Below are 23,440 nucleotides of genomic sequence, written 5' to 3'. Positions count from 1 at the left end.
ATCAAAAGACTGAAAATGGGAACCATTCAGAACGGATTTTTATGCTGGTGTTTAAAACGTGCAGCAATTGCAAAAAAATTCTGAATAATCAAGTAAACAAATGGTACACTAACTTTATGCATCTTGTTTTACAAAAATATATTAATTCATAAGCTTTTTCTTAGTATCTGCAAGATATATCCAATACTGTACGGATCTGATTACAAGTACGGGAATTTATCTGAAACAAAGTAAAAAGCCTTCAAGGAAGACTGTTCTTCACACATCACATTTTTCAGAAGTACTACCACACGTGCTATGATTAAAAAGATTGCTTGACTTTATTTTAAATGGATATAGATAAGTAATACCTAATTAGTTTAAGGAGGATATAGTACTTCCTGAAAATCTGAAAAAACCTCTACTACTTTCTTATACAACAAGTGATTACTTTTACACTGAAGCACTGTTGAAGAGAAGAGAATGGGTATCTACTTCATGGGAACCCTGTTCTAGTTTAAGCTAAGGAGCGAACATCTCACCACAAGAATCAGAAGATGGCTGGATGTTGTCAGAAGATGAGCAATTGTACCGGGTCAGCACACAGAGATGCAATTCGCCTGAGCATGGATGCTAAGTAGAGACTGACAGTTCTTGTATTGGAAGGGAGAAAGGACAGGGAGTATCTAACACAAGAAATATTAATCCCTCGCCACCCTCCATGCTTAGTGGCCCTAACCTAGTGAATTGTTCCTTATATAGAAGGCATAGCCCTTCCAGGAATTTTGTAGGGCTGAGGGGCATAACGTATGGCAGAGAATGAAAGAAAGGCAATAAATCAGAAGTGCAAATAGTAATCGAGATACAAGCACACCATGAATTTAAACTGTTGCAAAATGCTAGTTTTTGCTACTTACTGCTTTCTAATAGTTAAAAGTATCTATTTGCCCCTTTTTATGACTACTGAGCACTGAACTCTAGTTTTCCTAAGTCTAATAACACGTTTTGTCCATAAACGTACATGTTTAGCTTTGATGTATGCATAAATCTATATGTAAAATTAGATTGCTTCCACTACCACTCCCTCCCACATATATTGCTTTACATGCTCCATACCAACTTTCATCTGTTGTAGTTAAGCAACTTAATTCAGGACATTATAAAATCCTTAACTTGTATTATGGAAATGAGTCTTCTAGAAAGGTACAGTTGAAACATTTTTCTCTCGTGTTCAAAAAATAATTTATCATTCATATGAAAAGCAAACAATATTCTGGAACTGCCTTCTCAATTCACTGGGTATACTGGCTTCCGTCAATCCCTCCAAAAGGTGAAAATTTTTCTTTTCAGTTTAAGGGTTTCTTTTGTTAAGTATCACAGCTAACATGCCCTGAAATAGTAATTACTTCTACAGAATGCATGGACTGGGCACTCACAGAAGTCTGCCTTTACGAGAAAAAAAAAAAGCCAAATAAATCAGACAAGAAAGATTTTAATATGTATATTAATAGCAAAAGATACAAATGACTGCTCGTTTCCCTTCTTTATTATTGAGGTGCTGTATTAGTAATCCAGATTATGAACATGCCTAAGCATGATGATGAGTTTTGATTGCTAGCTCAGAATTAATCACCCAACCCTACCCATATGAATTTTTGAGGACCTGTTTGGGTGTGGTTTTAGTCAACATTTTCTGACTTCTACCTTCATTTGTTAGTGAAAGCCTCTTTATGCTGTTACCTAGTGTTGTTCAAGTCATTCATGCTACACTTTCTGGAGTCAGCAGAGTATCTTTAGGCAGCTGGCAGCTACAAGATAAACTCATCAAGCAATGACTTATTATTCAACAATAACTTCCTATGGAAGCATTCCAAACTAGTCAAAGTCATCAAGATTCATCACTATTTAGCCCAAACACAAGTGCTGTTCAATAGCGCACAACAGTATTACATAAAAATTCTTTCCTCCAGCACAGTATTTATCATGAATATCGACCTGCATCTATTACTCAGTTTTATTTATATAGGAAGCTTTTCCAAGAATAGCTTCACAAGCTATAACATCCTATAGACAAATCTATTTAGCAGACTTGCCTAATAAGCTTGTAGCAGCTTCAAGCTGCTTAAATGAAATATAACGAGACAGTCAGCTCCAAAATGTACAGAAGTCATTTGACACTACATTAGCAACCCTATTCTGGAAAAAACCCTGATCTTAATATCTCTACAGCATCATAAATTATCACTATTAAATATTTGTATATTTTAATACAGGTACAGTAACTTACATATTTTGCCTCAAACTTCTTGGCTAGCATTTCTACTTCATGTCGCTCACGTTGTTCATCATTAAATGGGTCTTCCGAGTGAACCGATTTTTTCTGAAAAATGCAGAAGTTAAATATTCATTCCGTAAGAAACACACATAGTGCATCTAATAAAAACCTATTAAATGTCAATGAACAATGCTCTGATGACTTAGAATTTATACTGAGTCCAAACACTTACTTTAATCACTAAAAATTAGTTTGACCCATTCAATTATCATTCAGTTACTTTTCTTCTAATGAGAATACAAACAAAAAAGTTAAGAGAGACTCAGATTTATATTTTCCCAAGCATTCCACTACAACCTCAACTGAAAATGTAAGCATAAGAGAGAACTACGGCCATTTGAGGTTCAAACAGAAAGAACCCTCTCTAAACAGAGCTCCTTTTTAGTTCTACTTCCACTGGTGCTGTGACCCTTCTAGACATAATACACAAGATGTACCTGGTACACTAAACAGCAGAAAAACAGCCAGAAGACTAAAAAGCTCTGTAAGTTACAACCATAACTAATGTAACTCCTTTAACTCTTGTACCATTATTTTTTTCTCCAGTAATCATAGCATGAATTCTACAAGATTGTCACTACAGCAGCCACAAGGACAACAGAGATTTACTATACCAGCTGTACAAATAAGCAGGAAGTACTCCCCGCCTCCACTCTTTTTTTTTTTTTTTTGAGAAAGATGTTTTCACTGACACAAAGTCAATGAACAGTAATCAAAGGTATACATAGCCCTTTTTTTGGGAAGTCAGGTATGGCAGAAAAACAGGGATGCCTTCTTTAAATTAGAGTTCACATAAAATACAGTAATTGTTGGAAGGAGGGGAAGGTACTAGGATGCTAAAATATGGTGGAATGGAGTTCCATTTTACAGAGCTTTATGGATGACAACTAACTTTACTGCACATGGACCACTCATCAATGAATAAATGAAGATTTATGGTAGACTAAGACAAAACAAAAAGCAACACTAAGTTCAGAAAAGCAAGGTCCTTCCTCCACAGTACGAAAAGCCAATATATTGACTAAATGGTGACCAAATAATGACAAACTAGCTCAGTAGTATCAAGACCAATGTAACAAGGAAGGTAACCTGAGCAAAACTGCAAACACCATGTAATTATTTAACATTTTCTAAACTGAGTACTTAGAAAAAAAAAATAGCAGGGGTTATAGTTAATCCTGAAACATAAGTTAAATACATACATACATATTTCCTGCAGGCATAATTAAATACAAAATACTGCTCAATTCATGCAACACCATCTTCTCTACTTTTAGGTAGAAAAATCTATTCTGCATCTTCTGCGAGGCAAATGTCATTTTTTTAACTGTGAAATGAGATGTGGTTGAGGGCAGAGCTCATGCAAAATATAGCACTTAACTTGCCTCTCTCCACCAAACTCTCGAAGCTGTAGCTGACTACCAGTTTGAGCACTACTGGAATCTCAAATTCAAGCAAGTTTTAGTTTTGATGGCTTCTGAGGGTTCTGATGGACAGCTTTCAGACTCTGCAGTAACTTTAAGACATTACTACTTCAGCACCTCTACAGCCTGCCTGACAGAAGCCAACTTGGGCTTCTGGCTCACCCACTTTGAGTTAAGTTTTATGCACCAAGCTTCAATTACACCAACAGAAAAGGGAGCGCACTTTTACTTCTGCCAGTTTTTAAGAGGCAAATAAACTCTTCAACCACACTAACTGATTACTCGCATCCAAAAACTTTACATAAATAATTCCTACCAAAAGGTGAACTCTATCGATGTTCTCTTTATCAAGGCAAAAAAGCAGAACAAGGACAGCACGAGTTTCCAACATAAACATTTCCACTAGCTTCTGATTCAGGCTAGAAACACAAATTTGAAATAAAAAAAAAACCAGAAGTTGCACTCATCCTATCAAGTTTTGGGATTCTCTACCATTTCATTAAGAGACCTATTAAAGCAATGTTTGAAGTTCCCAGAACAGCCTGCCTCCGGAGAACCTTTCTTGGTTGCTCCAGTTCCAAGCAACACTACAAGTTAGAAAGACAAGCTCCTCCTTTTGCAATGTTGAACTTTAGTGGGAATAGTTATAAGGAAGTCAAGCAACTTCTTATAAGGGATAAGGAGTGAACAATAGCTTTCAGAAAACCCAATCAATCTTCACCCGACAAAAACAGTTTGCATAGCTAAGTTTACATGAACTGTTCATTTTAAACTGAATCATTACTAAAACAACCACAAATCTGGAAATCTAAAACTCCACTTGAAACCACAGCATTAACGGCTGACTAGCTACTACCGACTTGGAAAGAGCAAATCTCAGATTCTGCAGAAAAGTGATAAAGGGCAGATGTTTCTTGGTCAGGCTTCTTTTTAACAAGGTAGTTTTCTCTGCTGCGTTAACTGGTATAAATCACCGTAGCTATTCTACTCCACAAGCAGGATCAGTTTTCCTTTCACATCCTTTTTCTATTTTAGGACTTTTACCCTGGTATGTAACCTGTTCAAAGACTTCTGTCATCCTAAGACTCCTGCACTGTGCAGAGCAAATTCCCCTCTTGTATTTGCTTTAACTATGAAGGAATCAGCATGCCCTAATTCTATTGCGGGATAAAATGTTTCCCCCCTCTCTTTTCATGCTGATTAATACAAGATTAAGTCCTCCCTCCCATGTCAGAATAGCTTTTCCAGCTTCTACCACATAGCAAGCAAGAAGTTAAACTGACAGGCCAAGTACACATCAGTTTTTAAACAAGAACGAAAGTCCAAAATCGCAATTTATGACACCATTTTACATAATCAGCCAATTGTTCCACACAGTCCAGCAACAGACATGCCATTATGATCCTTTAGTTTCAATTGGGACTCTTACAGAGAGCTGGAAAACATACACAATTTCTTATAAAGTATTTCTATCACTATTTCTACCTTAAAAGCAGTCTCTGATCCTAATTGTACCAAAAATCCCCTAAATCAATGCTTCCCCACAGAAGACATGGAATTTGCATCAGAACTACTAAAAAAAGCCATTTTCCCCCGATTACGTGATTAACATATTACCAACCTACAGAAAAAAGGCAGTTATGGAACTGGGAACTGCCAAAGGGCAAAGTCAACCTCCACATACTGAACCACTTCTAAAACACTAACACAATTTTCACCTTCACACAGGAACTGCTGAGAAAGATGGCACTTCACAGAGCAGCGTGCTTATGCTACACCAATTCAGAGGAGTCCTAACTGGCAGTGTTTGCCTAGAACAGCTGTAGGACCGGATGAACAGAAGGAACCTTTTAACTTGCATCAGATCATCTCAGAGGGATTAAAATCACAGTCATTGATTTTTCCGTCTTCCGCATTTTAACACAATCTAGTGTGTACAGCTACTACAGTATTCCTGCTACTACAGAAGAAAAAGTGAGCAGGCTGCTAAGTATAGTTACATCGTCATCACCTAGAACCACTTTGGTTCATAAAACATAAGTTTTAACCACTCTCGAGTTTGTGCTGGATGTAAAAATCCAATGGCAATATTAGGACTGGTATCTGAGGTTTGCTTTTCTCACCAGAACTTCCGCAACCTTCTCAGTAGTAGTTACTTCCTGCCTCCCTGTCCTTCCCAAAAAGATGTAAACTTTCTCCAAAATTGCCTGTGTGCCGGAACTACAAGGAACAACGACCATTTAAATCAAGTGCAACTTCAGTGGTATCTTCTGAGTGGCTTAAGTGTGACCAGCTTAAAGACATGCATCTCTCCTTCCTACTTGAACACTGGGTCCTGTTGATTGGCTAATGATGCTCGCTTCTTAAAGCTGTCTGCACATGCTTTCCTCCTTACAAACCAAAAATAGTTCGAGTACCAGAGGAATAAGAAAGGGGAAAGTCCTTCCCCCCCTCCCCCCCTTGAATGAAGTTCTAACAGGTGAGGTTATAGTTTCAACAACATTAACTCTCATTCATCCCTGCCCGCCCCGCCCCCCCCCCCCCGCCCCCCCCCAAAGACTGCAGAAACTCATCTCCAAGTCTGCTAATGCTCACTTCACTGCTTCTCAAGGCTCGCAGCAGAGCCGGGCTAATAACTTCATTTGCCTGCCCACAGCCTACAGACTATCCGGAAAACAAACCGGCGCGGTAACAGTTTCGTTCAGCTGCCAGAAAAAGCTCCCGGGAAGGGGGCAGGGATGCAACACGACCGCTCCCCAGGCAGGCACGGTGAGCTAGGGTAAGCTAGGCACAAGCCACTGGCGCTCCCCCGGCCCCGCTCGCAGCAAACGCCGGGAGCCCTCGGCCGGCGCAGGGACGACAAGCGCGGAGCCTTCCCTTCCCCCCCCACGGGCAGAGGCGCTGCCTCAGCACCAGGAGGAGCCCGGAGCGACGGCCAGGCCGGCGGACTTCCCTCCGGGGCACCGCCCCGCCGGGCCGGGACCACCCCGCGCAGCACGGGGCGACCGATAACGTTATCGGCGAGGCCAGGGACGCGGGCAGCTGCCCGCCGGCAGGGAAGAGGAGGAGGAGGAGGAGGAAGCGCGGCGGGGCCCGGCTCGGCGAGGGGACGGCAAGGGGCAAAGGGGGAAGGTGGGGAAGAGGAGGTCCCGTACCCGCGAGTCCCCGCACAGCAGCAGCTCCGGGTAGCTGAACTCCACGCAGCCCTCCTCGGTGGGGTCCTTCAGCACCACTTCCAGGCGGACCGTCTGGCGGAGCGGGAGCGCCTCCTGCGGCGGCGGCGGCTCCTGCCGGCTGCTCTGGCGCGGCGGCGGCGGTAGCAGCGGCGGCGGCGGCAGCGGCGGCGGCTCGGGCCGGGGGGGCTCCCGCTGCGGCTGCTGCTCGGGCCGGCCGGTCTCACGGGGCGGCTCCAGGCGGGCGGCGCTCTCGCGGGGCGGCGGCGGCGGAGGCTCCGGCCGGCAGAGCTCGTGCGGCGGCTCCGGCGGCGCCAACAGCGGCGCCTCGCGGCCCGCCGCCGGCGGCTCGGGCTCGCGGCCTGCCGGCTCCCGCTCCAGCGCCGGGCTCTCGCCCTCGCGGCGCCTCACGGGTGACAGGCTAATGAACGGCACCCGGCGCGGCTCCGCCATCCTCCTCCGCCGCCCCCCCGCCCCCCGCCCGCCGCTCGCCGGCCCCCGCCTCGCGCGCTACGGTGACACCGCTCTCCGCGCTCCCTCCCGCCGCCGGCGGCGGCTCCTCCTCCTCCCTCTCCCCTCCCCCCCCCCCTCCGCCGCCCGGTCGGAGCTGCCCCCCCTACGTTCTCCTCGCCGCCTCCGCCCCCGCCATCTTGGCGCCCCCCCACATAAATAGAAGCAGGCCCGCAAGCCGCGCAGGCGCACCGCGGACGCCGACGCCGGCGCGCCGCCCCGCGTCGCCGTTGTTATTGCTCAGCTTCCCCCCGACGTCAGCGCGGCCGCCGGCGCCCGCCCCCAGTTGCCTTGGCGATGTGCACGCCGCCTGCCGTCGGCGTCTTAAAGGGCCCGCGGGCCGCCGGGCCGCCCGCCGCCCTGCCGGCCGCCCCGAGCTGCGCGGGGCGCCCCCGCCCGCCGGCACGCCGTCGCGGGGCAATGGCGGCTGCGCTTCCGCCTCGCGGCCGCCCGGGAGCGACCGTTGGCGCCAGGGGAGCGGCCTCGGCGTGGATCCCCCCTCCCCTGGAGCGCGGGCCCGCTGAGGCGGGAGGGGAGGAACGGGCCCCCCCGGCCCGTGCCGGGCGGGAGCCCTCGGCGGGACCGGGGCTGCCCCCCCGCCCCCCCCGCCGGCGGCAGCGGGTGGTGTTGACGGGGCCGCGCAAGGCTCGTCCTCTCGGGGCAGCGTGGGATGGCTGCCGGGCCCGCGGAGAGGAAGGCGCCGTGAGGCCTCTTGAGTCCGGCAGCTGTAGGTCAGTCCCCAGAACAAAACGCCCCTCGGTCCCAGACGCGGTCGAGGGTCCAGCTGCGGGGCAAGACCGACTGTTGGCGGTCTGCAAGGGCGGCGGCAGCACGCGCTGCGCTGAGGCGCAGCTGGATCAGCTGAGAAGATCGGGGTTTGGCAAAATCGCTCCGTACAGGGTTGAGGCCAGCCTGCTTCTGCAGAAGAGCAGACGCTGCTCTGGCTGCCAGGCTGTCCTCTGGGCAGAGGCAGCTTGTTCTGCCGCCATGCCTGGTCTGTAGCTTACCAGTTGTGGTTGCGGGGAGCACTTGGGGGGGGGGGGGGGGGGGGGGTGAGGAAGAGTTGTCCTCTCGACAGGGGACAAGAACGTGAGGAAGGCAGGGCCTGAGCAGCGAAACTTGCTTCGTGAGCAAGAGCTGCCTGCAAACAGGGCAAGCCTCTCGGTCCGTAACCACCTGCTCTGACAGACTGATGGCCGGTACTTCCGACGGAGGCGTGCCACGAAGGCGCTGCTAAGTTTCAGGAAACTCTGAACATCTTTGTGTGCGTTGTATTCGCCAGCTTCATTGGAGCAGAGAGGAAGACGTTATCACTTTTTTGCTTTTTTTTTAGCTTCAGAAATACTAAGTAGGAGGGGTTTTGTTCTCTTTTTAAACATGTACTCGTGTTATGCAAAGCAAGCAATTTACGTATGTGTATTATTTTGGATAATTACAGCAGACCATTCTGTGCAGCACATTTCTCCGCTTTCCAAACTGCATTCATCACAGGGCTTGATGTTTTCCTCTCATTTCATATGCAGTCTTTTGACTTCACTGCTTACCTTCATCTAGACTCCAGAGAAGATCCGTGACACTAGAACGGTGTTATTGAAAGTTATTATTTCACTAACAGGGAATGGAGGACATTCCAGAATACTGCTTGCAGCAGGAAGTCAGTGGAATGACTGACCTGATCTCAGAAGCGTAGGCTGTCTCCTTTTGAAGCTCAAAAAGCTTTGTTGAGCTTTATAGTTGAAGGGACTTGTTTTATCTTAAAACCTTGCATATTCTAGTATGACTAGCAAGCTCAGTAGAGGTATTACTCAAATATGTTTTTACTTGCAGCATCATAATAAAATTATTTTGAAATCTCACTTGTTCTTCTGTTGAGAATTTCATACAGCTGTCTGATGATACACATAATAGGCAATGTATTTCTGGATTCAAACTGAGTGAGTACTGCTAAACTCCAGACCTGCAGGTCCTGCCAGGAGGATTCCAGTTCTCATCAAAGTTCCTATGCAGTCTGTGTCATTAAACCTTGTGATGGTAGAAAAGGACCTTTTATCAGCAAAAGAGCAATTTATTGCTCAGCAAACAAAGTCTTACATGGAAATCATGGGCTCTTCTGCAGCTCTGCTGCATGCTTGTTTTCAATTACCAGATGGAAGACTAGGCATTGAAAGAAGTACAACGGGAATAAAACAATTTTTGTTTGCAGGTAATACTTGGCCATAGCCGTGGAAAGGGGTGAAGGTAAGCTGTGCATTTTAAGTATCCAACCTAAAACTCGGTTCTGTCTTTCATCCCCTAAGATATGTATTCAGAAGTAATGAACATAGGACAGGTACTCAAGAAAATGAGTTTTGCAACTATCTGAATTCAGTACTTTAAGTTATCTTGGTTGTAGTGTAGATACACCTGGAAGCACACCCTGGTCATATTTTTAACATGCTTTTTAAGTAGGAAAAAAATAAGCTGGATAGGAATAACTCATCTGCCCCATGATAGGGTTACAGAGAAAACCAGAAATAGTTCTTGGAAATAGTTTCAGGCAGCCATTTGCTCTAAGTTATGAGATTTCAGACTTTGATAGTAGAAGCAACCTTTCACATCTAAGTTTTTTGTAGATACTTGCTGGTTTGTTTCTATACCCCCTCTTCCTCTCTCTCTTCTGGGAGTTTAATTAGACAAATAAACCCTCATATTTCTATGTTATCTAACCTCTGAGCATCTTGGAGCACACATCTTTTTTTATGAGGCTCAACATTTGTTTATGCAACTAGACAAACAGTAGTTCTGGATCTCTGAATTTAAAGTGAAGTTACCAAAGACAGTTTGCTCTGGATCTGAGTATCTGAACTAAATCAGAAAGAAACTTGGCAGCAGATCCAAGCATAAAAGTTACTGGAATATGTTATCATTACATTTGGTCTAAGACACTGGAAGCACTCCAGAAAGACTCCCAAGAAACAAACCAAATCCACTAGATCTTAAGTTCTCCAGGAATTTAGTTTTGAATACAACAGAAGAGTTACAGGCTTGTGCCATATCAAATAGTTTCAAGAGGAGTTAGAGTTGTATTTTTTTCATCATTGTTTTTTCTGTTCTGCTACCTGTTTTGTTCTTTGGCATTAAGTTCTGTCTCAGGTATTGTTTGTATATAGTATAATGTGCTGCACTTGTCAGTGGAGCACAAAATAAATACCAAAAAAAATTTTAATAAGTAATTAGACATGTTTTGCCAATGATTTTGCTTTCTCTCATGGTAAAATAGTCCAACATAGAGTACAGATTCCTTCTTTTTGTATGTTATCTGAAGGACACTTAATAACGAAAGTGTCTCTTGAAAGAGGTACATTAAGAGTTTAAAAAAAAATGTAACAACGGCAGAGAGAGAGTAATTTTGAGGAGAACTTGAAGCTGCTTTTTGTTTCATTGGTGAAAGCCAGTATGAGCAGATCATACCAAGTGGATGCCCAGAACTACAGGTGCTACTGCCACATTGGTGAGTAGAAGTTTCTTGACCCGCCTTTGTTTCAAACACAGAAAACAACAGTGACAGCCCAGTAAGCCACCAGAGGCCTTCAACCCTGGTGCAGGTGGGATCCTCCTGCTCTGCCCTGGGTTGGCTCCTCTGTCTGGGAGACAAACCTCCAGCACTCTCTCTTCCTTTTGGGCTGTTGTTGTTCATTGCGCTAGAGTCAGAGCCGTACCTGGTTTCGTTCCAGAGCAGTGCTAGCGGCTCTCCTGGACCTAATGGAAGCTGCTGTTCTGCCTGTACAGCTTCCACTGGGCCACAGGCCCAGGGTCCCACCAGAAGGCAGAGCTGTCCTTACGATAAGTTGTGCCTATCTCCGGGAAGCTCGCTGTCAGATTCAAAGGCTGAATACTTTACTTCCATGAACTGTGAGGCTGTTGCCCTAGGATGGGAATGTGGGGGAAAATGTGGTCTGCTTGTATCAATAATACGTATCCCCATGCAAGCTTAGGTGGCATGGGATGGCAGTTTGTCTTCTGCTTTGCTTCAGGTGAGCACTGGGACCTACACTGAGGCAGGAGCTACATTGGTAGCCAGCTCATGCTTGTGCCAGTCAGATCTCAGCCACGCAAATGTCTCCGAGATACTTCTGCCAGATTTGGGCTTTGTTTTTTTGTGAGATTATCCTCATTTTCCATGGGTTGCTTCTTCACTATATCCTCCTGGTGTCTTGGTTTCTTAAGGTCCAACCAGGCATCTTGTTGATCCTCCTGGTCCTTTTGCTGAAACTGCTGCAGCTGCAACATTCATTGCTATGTCAGGAGATGATACAGCTGCAGGTAGGATGGTGTTCGTGTAGCTTTCACTAGCACTGCTGCAGCATCACAAGAATCCACTGCAGCCACGCTGGCATTGCTGGTGTTCTATTTAATGAGGCTCTCTTGGGTTCAAGTGTGGGTTTTTTTGAACTTGTCTCCCCTTGTGCAGTTTTACTAGGTCACTTCCTGCTAGATCCAGAGTCAAGGAATTAAAAACCCCCTCTCTTTCCAAAACCAAGCACCAATGCCCTGCAAAGTATTTGGAAAACTAATTTCTTTTATTACAGGATCCTTCACCCTCATCTTTTTTTTTTCTTTTTTTCTTTTTTTTTACCCTTTTAATTAAAAATACTGTTTCCTGCAGTATATACCTCTAGCTTTCTCTCCTCAGGCACATGTACTTGGAGTTATTACCAGCTGCTCTGCCACATCCAAAGTACTCTATTCAGTGAAGTAAACAGTGGTTCAGAAGGACTGTAAGCAGGCAGAGAAATGCCAGATGTTGGGACTAGAAAGAGTACATTAGCTTCAGGTAATTAGGATATACTTTACCAAGGCAGTAATACTCATTTGTGAAAATTTCAAGGCAGAGGAGCCATGAGTGTGAACTTTATCCCATACATTGGTATATTGCTCTCTCTGAACTGGCCAAACCTTACTTCTTGGATAATGAAAGTTTGAGCCTATGAGACACTGGACTCCTTTCAAGAAAAGCTTTGAACAAACCTGATCAAAAGTTCAAGGTTTCAATGACAATAGGAAGTTTTAAGACTAGCAGCATTTTTTATGCAAAAGGTAAGTTGCTGCTTCTGTAGCTGGGAAGATGTTTTACCTTAGAAGTAGATTTAGATGTATCTTTTGTTGACTTCTTGAAATGAGGAATGGTCTTCCAATACTGTGTTGTGTGCCAGGATGGCATAAATGGCACTACTAGGTATCTGGTAGGTAGCTGATGAAAACAGAATGTTGGCTTTTATCTCACATTAAAAATAAGCTAGAAACCAGGGCAAGTCTTCATGCTGGAAAAGTAAGGGGATTTACAGTATGTCATGGCAGTGTGAGTTCCTCAACCAAAGGTGGGGGTGTTATGTATCATCTGTGCTGTTCACCTGCAATTTCTCAATGAGAACTTCAAAACTGACACAACTTCTGTATGACTGGTGATTTTTATGCTCTACAGAACACTGTAACATTCTTTAAGCTAATAAATGGAATAAGATTGTTAACATAAAGGAACCTCACAGAAAATTCAAAGCCTCAAGTGCTGAGTTTACATGGAATGGAAGGTTTGGAAGAAAAAGGGATGAGAGAAAATGGAAAGATCTGCATCTTGGCCAAGGAAAAGCAAGCTGCATGAAGCAGCTGCTGTTGGGAACAGCTTTCAATCCTGGAGAGAAGGTAAGATATTAAGACATTAAACATCAGCTCTTAAACTGGTGCATTTACCAAGCAGAACCTGGGTAATTTATTCCCTCAGATAACAGTAGCAAAGTCAATTGTAACTAACAAGGTAACAACACTTTTCTACTTACATCTTATTTTTTACTTAACTGTTAATAATTGCTTCTGCTTCCAGTGTCAAGATTTCTTGCTGGAGCAAACATGCAACTTTTGTCCTTAAGCTTTCCTAATGTTAAGGGTGAACTCAGTCGAGGCTGACAAAGAAGCTGTAAACTTCTCCAGTAGTGATGATTCTAGGTGAAGTGGCGTGTGGACTCCGTGTCTTAACTGAAATTAATTTGCGAATGTCAGCATCTGAAAGGCTTTCTCTGCCGAGCAGTGAAGATTAGTTTGAGGTCTAAAAATCACTGGGAAATTCCTCCTTGCAGGTTTAACCTTTACTTTTCTAAGAAGGAGGAAGAAATAGAGACAAAAAAAATTATATACCTTTTAAGTGGTCACAAGAAAATTAAACCCACCAAATTACCAAAGATAAAACAATCTTTTAGTTTAAATCCTGGAATTTTCTTCTAGATGTAAATAATAGCAAGAAGGGGTACATCAGAAATAAACACAAAAGAGATTTTGTAGAGGAGTATAAAAAGGGAGCGGAATCCAACAAAGTGGTGAAGAAACTTAAACCGAGGAGCATCTGCTGTCGTGTGTTGACTGTGATTAGCAATGTCACTTAAACCGTACTTAATCTGAGTTTAAAACTGAAGAGGAGCTGCCTTTTGAAAGAATAGATTGCCTTAATGGTAGCTCTTTATGATTCACACCTGCTTATTTGACAGTGTAAAAACACCTAGATATTTACAGAGATTGAGAGGGATTATGTGCTCTGGGGACTTATCCCTTACTTTTTTCCTCATTTGCACCATTTCTTTAAAGCTACTTGCAGCATGGGTTGCTTATCTCCGATGAAAAGCCTGTTCCATCAGGCCAGCACCCCCGGAGGCAGCCGAAGATTACCAGCCTGTCTGAAACTCTGGAGTCAGGTTATTGTCTTATCTCTGTATTGTTGTCTGCTGGTTTTATTCTTCCAATAGTAATTAAAACCACACAAGAATATATGAGTCACAATTTCAAATAGCTACCCCACCCACCTGTAACAGGCATAAGAAGGATTGGCCGTGTAGGGAATTCTCAGCTTGAATGGCAATTTCTACACTAAAAGCAGTAGTAATGCTGTTTAATGAGGTAGAAGGGTCTGGAAGTAATTCTCAGCAATACAAAAGCTAATGTGCCATAGATTTGCTCTTGCTGAGCATTGGTTTCTCTTGTGAGCGCTGACCTAGGACAAGACAAACACTCTTAGTGCCCATGAAAACGGAGCCAGTCAGACTGCAGGCCAGACTAGCCCGGGTCACATGCCACTCTGATGTTTTCTGGGGTTTAGTGAAATGCAAATATTTTCATAATTATCATAAATATATTTATTAAATACTGTTATATATTAAAAATTAGTATAGTTACTCTCTGGGAAACAACTGTCAAGCAATGTTCACCTTCCCAAAAAGGAGAATTACCTATAATACAGATGTAAATTGCAAAGCAACCTTCTAGGAATCATAAAGACATATAATATTTGGCTGTGACCTTGGAGAAATTTTCTTATTTTTTTCTCTAGTTCTTCCTTTGACTTTCAGACTGATCTTACAAAAACTCCAATTTCCTAACCATTTTTTTTCAATGCCTCTCAGCAGTTTGGAAACTGCTTTTACTTATATAAAAGTTCTACATCTAAATAAGTGCACATTATCACAGACAGCTGAGGGTGATTGCGTAAACAAATTACTACATTTTTAACATTCATACAAGCTTACGATCAGAATAGTCAGAAGTGTACTTTGCATGTGCAGTTCAGCATTTTCATACTTCCAAGATTTCCAAGCCAAATTGCCTTCAAAAAGCAAAGCACATATTCATCACCAAGAATTAAGTACATACCGAGCTTGCAGATTCAACACAAAGCTGCTTTTGAGTTTGCCACAGCATTAAAAATAGCATCTGAAAAATTACTTATGAAAAACTATTTTCCATACATTAATAATTTAAACAGACAAATGGAATTTTATTAAACTCTGTTTTCTTACCACCTCAAGTTGTATTTTGAGAAGACATAAATTAAAAGATTTTTGAGCATATTAAAACAAGTGTAGAATAGCAGCAATAGCAGTGATGATTTTAAGAATAGAGTGGATGCTACACAGCAGAAAAGCTTGTGAAAACAAGCTACATTTTCTGTATGACGGCTCTATTTCAAATGTAATTTTCCTGGCCTTACAAGAATTCCCCCGTACATTGATAAGTAGTTGTACAGTCAGATTTAACTTCTATTGTGTACTTATCTGAATACTTCCTCACCATTTGAAGAGACTGAGTTACTTCTTAGTGTTGTGCTGATTTCTAGTCCTCCACAGGACTTGGCATATTTTACAAATCTAAACAAATCTTGCCTCGAATGCCTGTGAAGCAGAGGGAAGCAAGTAATGAGCAGAGGTGGAGCAAGGGGAAGAAGAGAGATGTGGAGAACAGCACTACTTTGGCAGTACTTTGTGGTGGTCCTGAAAGGGCAGTCACATTGTTGTCTGCATTCGTTTACCTGGTGTGCAATCAATAACACACAGAGTCAAAGTATTTTCAAACTCATTTCATTGATGCACATTGAATGGGTGTCTGTCTCAAGACAGCACCCCCTTTGTCTCAAAAATCCTCATAATTATACACTTAACTAATATATATTCATTGTCACTTACCTTAATGATTGGTTCTTTCTTCTTTGCCCCTCACATAAATTAGAACACAGACTGTCTTCTTCCTTCATTGTCTTCTGAGTAGGTGGTATCATTTGAGTAGGTGGTCAGTGAGTCGGTGGTCATGACTTCCTGCTGTAGGAATTACCTTTTACCTACTTCTTCCCTCATCTTGGCAGTTCCAAGCAGTTCTTCAAGGTTTGTTGATCAGACCACAATCCATTACCTTTTCTGACATAAACATAAAGCCCCATTGTCTAACAGTTCATTCCTAAACCCTAAAGCATGTCTAGTTACTGTTTTCCTATTTTAAATATTAACTGATGGGGGCTGTACACAGGACTTTAGCAGCTTCCTGGTTATTTCAATCATATTATACATATTAATAGATAACAATGTTAGTGGATCAATGGGAAGGAAAACACTCGGTAGGGAAGAAATGAAAAGTGGACACAGCAATAGAACCTGCTTGGTAATAACTAGCTAAACTGAGGTGGAAGTCTTGTAAAGCTTGCCTCAAATTACTTTGGTGTGGCCTGAAAATAGCTCTTCTGCCTTTAAATGATGGGCAAAACCACCATTGTTTTATATAAGTAAATAGCTTCCCAGTTTGTTCAGTGACTATTAAGTTCAGCAAATGTGGCATCATGAATAAGTCGGACAAAAGTAAGACTGAACTTGTAGAATAGCAATATTATGATAATCATTGGCATTGGGAATATACCAGGCAGTTTAAGACCTGTTTTATCAGGTTTTGTAATTTAATTTTCCTAAAGTTTTCTTCGACACAGCTATCATACGTGGACTGATATTCAAGATACATTTACTTCATGTGATACAAATTAATTCACCAGCTCTGCAGAGTAAGACATTGTGTTTTGTTGCATAAGGGCTACCCACATAACAGCCTCACCCACTGATGCGAGGCAAGAAAAAGGTTACCAGGAGCTTTAGAGTAGAGGGGCATAACGCTCCCATCATGATTAAGAAGGACAAAATCAAAGAAAATTGTAGCTGTTAGAATGCGCAATGTAACTGTTAGAATTGAAGCATGGTTCTTTTCTACGTGACATAAACCATCTCAACATTATTATATGTATTCTTAAAATATGTTATTGTATATTATATAATTCTGCATTGTTGTGTGTGGTTTTTTCACAGAACTGACCACATGGAAGTTGCTTACAGTGTTCAAGGAACAGATGGTGGAGTCTGCGGCTCACCACTCTTCCCTAGTTACAGGCCAGCTTAAAGTGTGGTGTGAAGACTCCAAAAAAGCAATGCAGGTCCTAGGTCCATGACAGTGCAAGTCAGAGACAATAGCATAGGTAGTATCCCACTTTTCAGTTATATTTAGCTGTATCTGAGAACTGCTACAAACTATCCCATAGCATATTTCCTGTCAAAATAACTCCCAGGTTCTTGAGGACCTAGTTGTAAAAAGATTTTTAAAAGACCATTACTTATTTTACTGCATTCATTATATTAAATTCTCTTAAAGAATTACTAAAAGTAATATAATGTGGAGCAATTAAGCACAACACCATGTATAAACATGAACTGAAACAGAAGTTGTCTTCTCAAAAGTCACAGCTCTTACTAAATACAGATTTTTATTTTTAAATCTATCAATAGATGCTAGTGTAATTCGTCAATTAAGCAAGACCTAAAAGGAATTTAGGAACTGTCCCTTGCCCAGAGATGTGAAATGCCTGTTTTATTTGTTCCAAATGAAAGTTTAAACTCTACAAAGTCAAAAGTAAGCTTTTGGTGTGTGACTTCTAAACGTGATTACAGGGCAAAGAAAAAAGTTTCAAATTCTGCAAGCAGCCTTGAACAACTGGGCTCCATCAATCTTTCTGGGATGCTGTAAGCTTCATCTAATAAAGAATGAATGGGAAGTATTAGCTCCCATGACACCAATCTTTTACAAGTGTAGCTGAATACAACAATATTGCAGTTATACAAACACAATACATACATGTCAAATGTCATATACCTGATTTAAAAGAATAGTGTACTACAGTATCCATAAGGTACATGTTAAATAAGCTGAGATTGACAAATGATGAAAAGTAGCCATCAGTCATTATTAATAGAATGTTTTGGGGGTTTCCTTTAGTAGGGTCCTAGAAGGACGGAGGATCCAACATATCCTTTAATGATCCAGACATAGATGTACAACAGCACTAAGAAAAGGCTGCAGAGAAACAGACTAGTAATTAGTGAGGATAAGGTAGTTGTACAGAGTGATCTGCATAGGCCAGAAAACTGAGCCCATTTGAACAAAATATGTATTTGTTGTAGAGCTAAAGGTAGGCTGTCTCCTCCGAAGGCTAGACTGTATCCTGGAAAATCTGGAAAAACTCTAGATGTCAGTCACATCATGGTCGAGAAGCAATTTAATGCAAGTTCCGCCTGTAATAATACGGCAGAAAGGGTGAATGTAGTCTTTGAGTATACATGTAGGAGAATAGTAAGCCACAGTATGGAGGACCATATTCTAATGCCAAATACAGTGATAAATTATGCGCAGTGCTACATGGCCATGTTTTTTAAAAAACTCTGTTGACAAACTGATGGCCAGCTTTCCAGCCTGAAAAATATCCTTACAAGGGATGCTGTCTTTCATACAGATAGAGGTGACTTGCTTGCAGTTTATGCATACCTAAAGATGAAGAAAAAAAAAAAAAAAACACCAAAAAAACCAAACCAAAACAAAGAATGCTAGGCTTTAGTGACTAACAGTAAAGATGAACATTGGAAGAATCAAATATTAGAAAACAAGGCCAAACAAACTGGATTTAGAAATAAGGTACAATTCCTAAAAGAGCAAAAGCGATTTAGCCATTTGAATAAACTGCAAAGTGAAACTATGGATTTTTCATTATCCATCTTCAAATTAAGACCCTCAAGTTCTTCTGGCAGATATTTTTATGGAAATTCAAGTTAGTTATAGGACTCATCACACAGATGAGCCGATGAGATCTACCATTTTGCACTATGTAGGGTCAGGCCATATTATCTAGTAGTTGATTAAGGACTTGATTTCAATGGTTACTGGTGGCACTTTCATGCAATTAGTCATCATATGATTAGATGAAATGAGGAGAGGGAAGGCTGGAAACGAAACTCAAGAAAGAGTGACTGGAAATTACTTCTAGAGATCATACAGGGAAAATTTGGTTAAGGAGTAAACCAATGAGCAAAGAGCAGGTGCATTCCTCAATGTATGTACAGCTCCCATATAGTGAAGCTACATGAAGCAACAGCTATATATGTAATTGTTTATCTTGTGTCTTACTAGCTAATGGCCAAATTCCTTATTCAACTTTAGACAACTTTCTTACGAAGATCAATGAGGAATCTTCAAGCTGAGGGAACCACATCTACCTAAACGCCTACTACAGTCCACAGAGTTGGAACATGATGTGACTTTTCCTTCACAATGAACTTGCCACCTCCAGTTTAGTATGTTACTTGGCTCCAGCTGTTACTACACTTAGAAGTTATATGCTGGACTCCAGAATTAATCCAAGAGGGTTGCTGCTATATTGGATCGGTTCTGATGCTGGCCAAAGCAGGCGTTATCCTGGAACTCACTTGCAGCAACAGACAGGATAGATGTCGTCCTCTGCAGTGTAATTCACTTAGATGTTATTGGCATAAATGTTGTTCAGGTATTACTCAGTTTAATTAAAGGTCATCTTTCTTATCTGCCAGGAATGGGCCAGCGCCCAACTAAAAGCAGCTACATGCTGTTTCAGGTTCGGCTTTCTCTGCTGGTCACTATTAATGGTATGATTCCTAGCACAGTACCTTCTGTGCATTCTCTATAGCTTATTTTCCACAACCAGAGTATAAGAAATAACTGTATTTTCTGTACTCTTCCTTGAAATTCTAATGATGCAGCAATTTCTTTCTGCCTCAGTCTCTCTTCTACTACATTATCTGAAATGCCACTGTTTCAACTTTATATTCACTTACTCCCAACCCAATAAACTTACCTGTTTCCCTGACTCTGCACATGCGTTCTTCACTGCCAGCTTGTTCTGTATAGGCCACTTTTGTTGTTGTTTTTCTCCACATGTACCTTCACTCCTAGCTGTCCTATTTAGAGTACCTTGATACCTTAAATTTCCACAGTTCAGGGAAATACAGAAATGGGCAGGGATAAAATTTTGTTAACTCTACCTGAGAAACAGCTTTCGAAATTCTTTATTTAAACTTCCCTTTCTGTATCAGCTAAGGCAACCTCTATCCACACGTCTGTTCTTTGAATATGATCTCAGATTAAACAGTGGAGAATGTTCTTAGAATGTATTTCTAGGGTAAAATGAACACCAATATTTCAGCACTTCTCTGGTTCTGCATTTTAATAGTACCTACATATCTGTTCCATTACCAAGACCTTAAATGCTAGGACAACATGTAATATATCTTTTATTTCATCACTGCTCAAGGCAAAGCCCTGCAGTCCCCTGTTCTTTATGTCTTAAATAACAAACGCTTTATTACCAGTCAATAAAATGCACTGTGCTAAAACCCACATTATTTAGCACATCAAATAGGACTTTATGACTATAGTGAATAAAGGTGAGGTTTTCAAAAACTTCTTCACTGGTCACGGACAGAGAATTTAAAATTAGTCCCCAAGCCCTTATGCTGCAATGCCATCACGCTTATTTCAGAAGATTCAACCAACATGTAAAATGGTCTGCAATGGATTTGGATGCTCTTCAGCTCTCCTGCAGGTTAAGCTGCAATAAAGGGAGTAATTAGATGCATTTAACATCTGCTACAAAGCCACCAACATGACTTTTTCAAGCTTTGTACCAAGACTCATAATTGTGTTCCCGATCTGTTTCCAAGTTAATTAAACTAGGAGGGAAAAGAAAAATGCCTTTTAGAAGTAAAATGTGTTTTGTAACTGCTTTCAGTGAAAATACTGCTACCTTCACATCTCTTTTGAGAGTGTAAAGTTGCCCCTGTCCCTGCTGAAAGGGTGTAATATTGTTGCTAGTATGATGGATCACTTTTCTAGACGTAAATGCATGTAAATGCAAGTAACCACAACTATCAATGTATTTCTCGATACCTGGATGATGATACCCACAGTTTTTGCTCAAAGCAGTGAAAACACTGACAAGTTAAATGACAGAAAAGTTTGTATGATCCACATGTACCCAGCCTCCTTATTTTCAGCAAACTACCATAAAATCAGGACCAAGGCCATTGGTTTGCCTTCGACTGATTACTGAACATGCATTTAATGACCAGTCACAAATCTGCCCTCTTCCACAACAAAATGAACACACTATTTCAACTTCTGCAGTATGAAGCAACACAGACCAACAAAACATTCAACTGTAGATTCAATTAAGAGCTTTAATCAAAGCACAGACAGTAGAGAATACAGTATTCTGAGTTTCCCCCAAAAGATAAAAAAACCCTTCATAAGTACTTTAAAAATTTACAAAACATAAATTTTCCTTTTACAAATAATATGCAAATGTTTTTCACTACAAAACATATACTACATTTCTATGTTACAACTGTTGCCTTCTTTTAGAATTATGTACTCCCTAAACTGTTCTCCTTAAAAAAAGCCCAGGAAAGTATAATGAATCCAAAAGTATAATAAATATATTGCTAATGAGGGTGGTAAATGATGAAGAAAATGATTCAAAACACCCAGTTCTTTTATCCATCAGACTGCTAACTAAATGGGTTAGTCGCATGAATTATATTAACATGAATAAATGTTTTGAGTGTCAACCCTCAAAGCAAGATTGAACAATACAGTCGGTCAAATCTCCATGGTCTGAAAAAGATGGTAAGAGAGAAAGCAATACTTCTAGACAAAAAATAAGAAATGAAGCTATTAATTATTGAGATTTATCCAGAAAAGGACAGTGCTCAGAATACAGTTTGTATTTTACCCCAGACAGGTAATATATAGAAGTCTCTATGTATTACCTGATACCCTAGCACTGGCTTTTGGTTGTCACGTTCATCCTCTCTACTTGCAACATTCCATCACTTACTAAAGTAGATTTGTCTCAGTCATTTCACAAATGATTCTTCTCCACAGGCCAGAAGGCTTGCTGGAAAAAAACCCACAAAGCAGCCCAGTAACTCATGTGGAGAAATCTGGGCAACATCTGAGGAGCACTTTTGACTTGTAGATGGTTAGAATTACTACTAAAAACCTGAAACTTTGAATGAGGAATAGAGAGTGGTGCAACAGAAAAAGTACCAATAAAGCTTTAATAAAAAAAACCCAACTTGCTGAATGTTTTGTAATCTCACTGCACTATGCTGTTGCTCAGCTGGTTCAACCTGCTTGATCGCCTCAAGTCCTGCAAGGAAGGAGATACCCAGAATGGACAGGAGAAACCAGGACCCACATTGTACAGATCCACACACAACAGTAACTCACCCAGTTCATTTTGTGGCACTGACTTAAACAGGGACTCTGTTCTCCTTGGCCCACTTTTTCATGATGCGGACAATGTATTCTACTTGAGAATTACCAGTGCTCTTCAGAAGATGCAGTACTTCCCGTAGAGTCTCTCTACAATGGTGAAAAGCGAAGGTTTAAATGAGGGTAAGACCCAACTGATACAATAAACAACTACCCACATCCAAACTATTTTACAAAACATGGTTCCTAGGCAGAGAGGTCCATGCATCTGCAGAGCAGGAATAGGTAAAAATGCACAGTAGATGAGATCCCAGGGGACAAAAAAAACTAGACCAAAACAAGAGTCTTGTATATAATTGCAACAAGGAGAGAACTTAAAAGTAAAAAAATCAGCAAAATGCAATTAGTTTCGAGTTTAGTGTGTGCGCGTGTATGTATTTATATACAAATCCTTACTCTTGCAAAATAGTTCCCCGGAACAAAGCAAACTTTTTTTTTTTTCTTTAATGCTACTTGCTAGTCTTCAGTATGGCAACATCTAGCTTAATGCTGTCAAAGCATCTTCCATATAAATACAAATAACATGGAAATGAACATTACCAATAGGATAAACGAGTATGAAGCTGCAGTTTGCCAGCTACTTTACTGGAAGAACTTGTATGCATATTGAAAAACAGGCAAGCTATGTGTATTTTACTGCATCTACTGCAGTAATTGCTAAAAAGGCTCTTGAAGGGTGCAGTAGTTATTGAGATTATGCCAGCAGAGAAGGGAATACAAGGAAGGTGTAGAAGCCAAGATACACACCTACCAGTCATGTACAAAACAGCAACTTTGGCCAGGGGAGAATGGCCATCTGGTATCACCACAGAATGTTCATGAGGGAACAGTTCTTAAATACAGGCTCACTACTCTGTCTCATTCTCCCATCCAGTGAAGTGGACCGACAGCAAAATTATCAGTAACACAGATAATGTCCTTTAAGCTTTCATCAAGTAAGTATATTTGTCTGACATAGTGTCTTCAGAAAGCAAATTTTAGTGAAAACACAGTCTCATCTAGTCACTGTTTAGAGAAATTGTGCCCTTCCCACAGCACTGAGTAAATGTTTCCTT

General features: G+C 41.7%; 2 protein-coding genes and 1 long non-coding RNA gene across 11 annotated transcripts in view; 1 reads left to right on the top strand and 2 right to left on the bottom strand.

The window, feature by feature from the left end:
• Positions 1–7,378, bottom strand: part of UBN2 (ubinuclein 2) — a 57,486-nt gene extending 50,108 nt beyond the window's left edge. For 4 of the 5 annotated variants that reach the window (XR_007504603.1, XR_007504602.1, XR_007504604.1 and 1 more), the window contains exons 1-2: positions 6,894–7,378; positions 2,267–2,359 (exon numbers count right to left, since the gene is read on the bottom strand). Coding sequence is in view for 2 of the 5 variants with exons in the window: in XM_049791945.1 (XP_049647902.1) it covers positions 2,267–2,359; positions 6,894–7,364 (564 nt within the window). In the remaining 3 variants the exon portion in view is untranslated. The other variant, XM_049791947.1, reaches the window with a different exon arrangement.
• A 4,257-nt stretch (positions 7,379–11,635) lies between these two features.
• On the top strand, positions 11,636–17,121 carry LOC126034465 (uncharacterized). 2 transcript variants are annotated; one of them, XR_007504636.1, is made up of 4 exons: positions 11,636–11,723; positions 12,094–13,100; positions 14,034–14,140; positions 17,060–17,121. It is a non-coding gene; the product is annotated as an uncharacterized LOC126034465 (long non-coding RNA). The 2 variants fall into 2 exon arrangements; XR_007504635.1 differs by lacking the exon at positions 11,636–11,723 and having other exon boundaries at positions 12,156–12,234; positions 12,883–13,100.
• Positions 17,121–23,440, bottom strand: part of IFT56 (intraflagellar transport 56) — a 53,915-nt gene continuing 47,595 nt past the window's right edge. The window contains exons 18-19 of one of the 4 annotated variants that reach the window (XM_049792210.1): positions 22,341–22,475; positions 17,121–17,187 (exon numbers count right to left, since the gene is read on the bottom strand). In XM_049792210.1, the coding sequence (XP_049648167.1) occupies positions 22,364–22,475 (112 nt within the window). In that variant the 3' untranslated portion in view covers positions 17,121–17,187; positions 22,341–22,363. Of the gene's footprint in view, positions 17,188–20,687; positions 22,476–23,440 lie in introns of those variants that run through there. The other 3 variants (XM_049792209.1, XM_049792206.1, XM_049792205.1) reach the window with 3 other exon arrangements.

This window comes from Accipiter gentilis, chromosome 34 (assembly GCF_929443795.1).
Source record: "Accipiter gentilis chromosome 34, bAccGen1.1, whole genome shotgun sequence".
Classification (NCBI taxonomy): domain Eukaryota; kingdom Metazoa; phylum Chordata; class Aves; order Accipitriformes; family Accipitridae; genus Astur; species Astur gentilis.
Note: the sequence above shows the minus strand (reverse complement) of the source record. Positions and strands in the feature narration are given on the sequence as shown.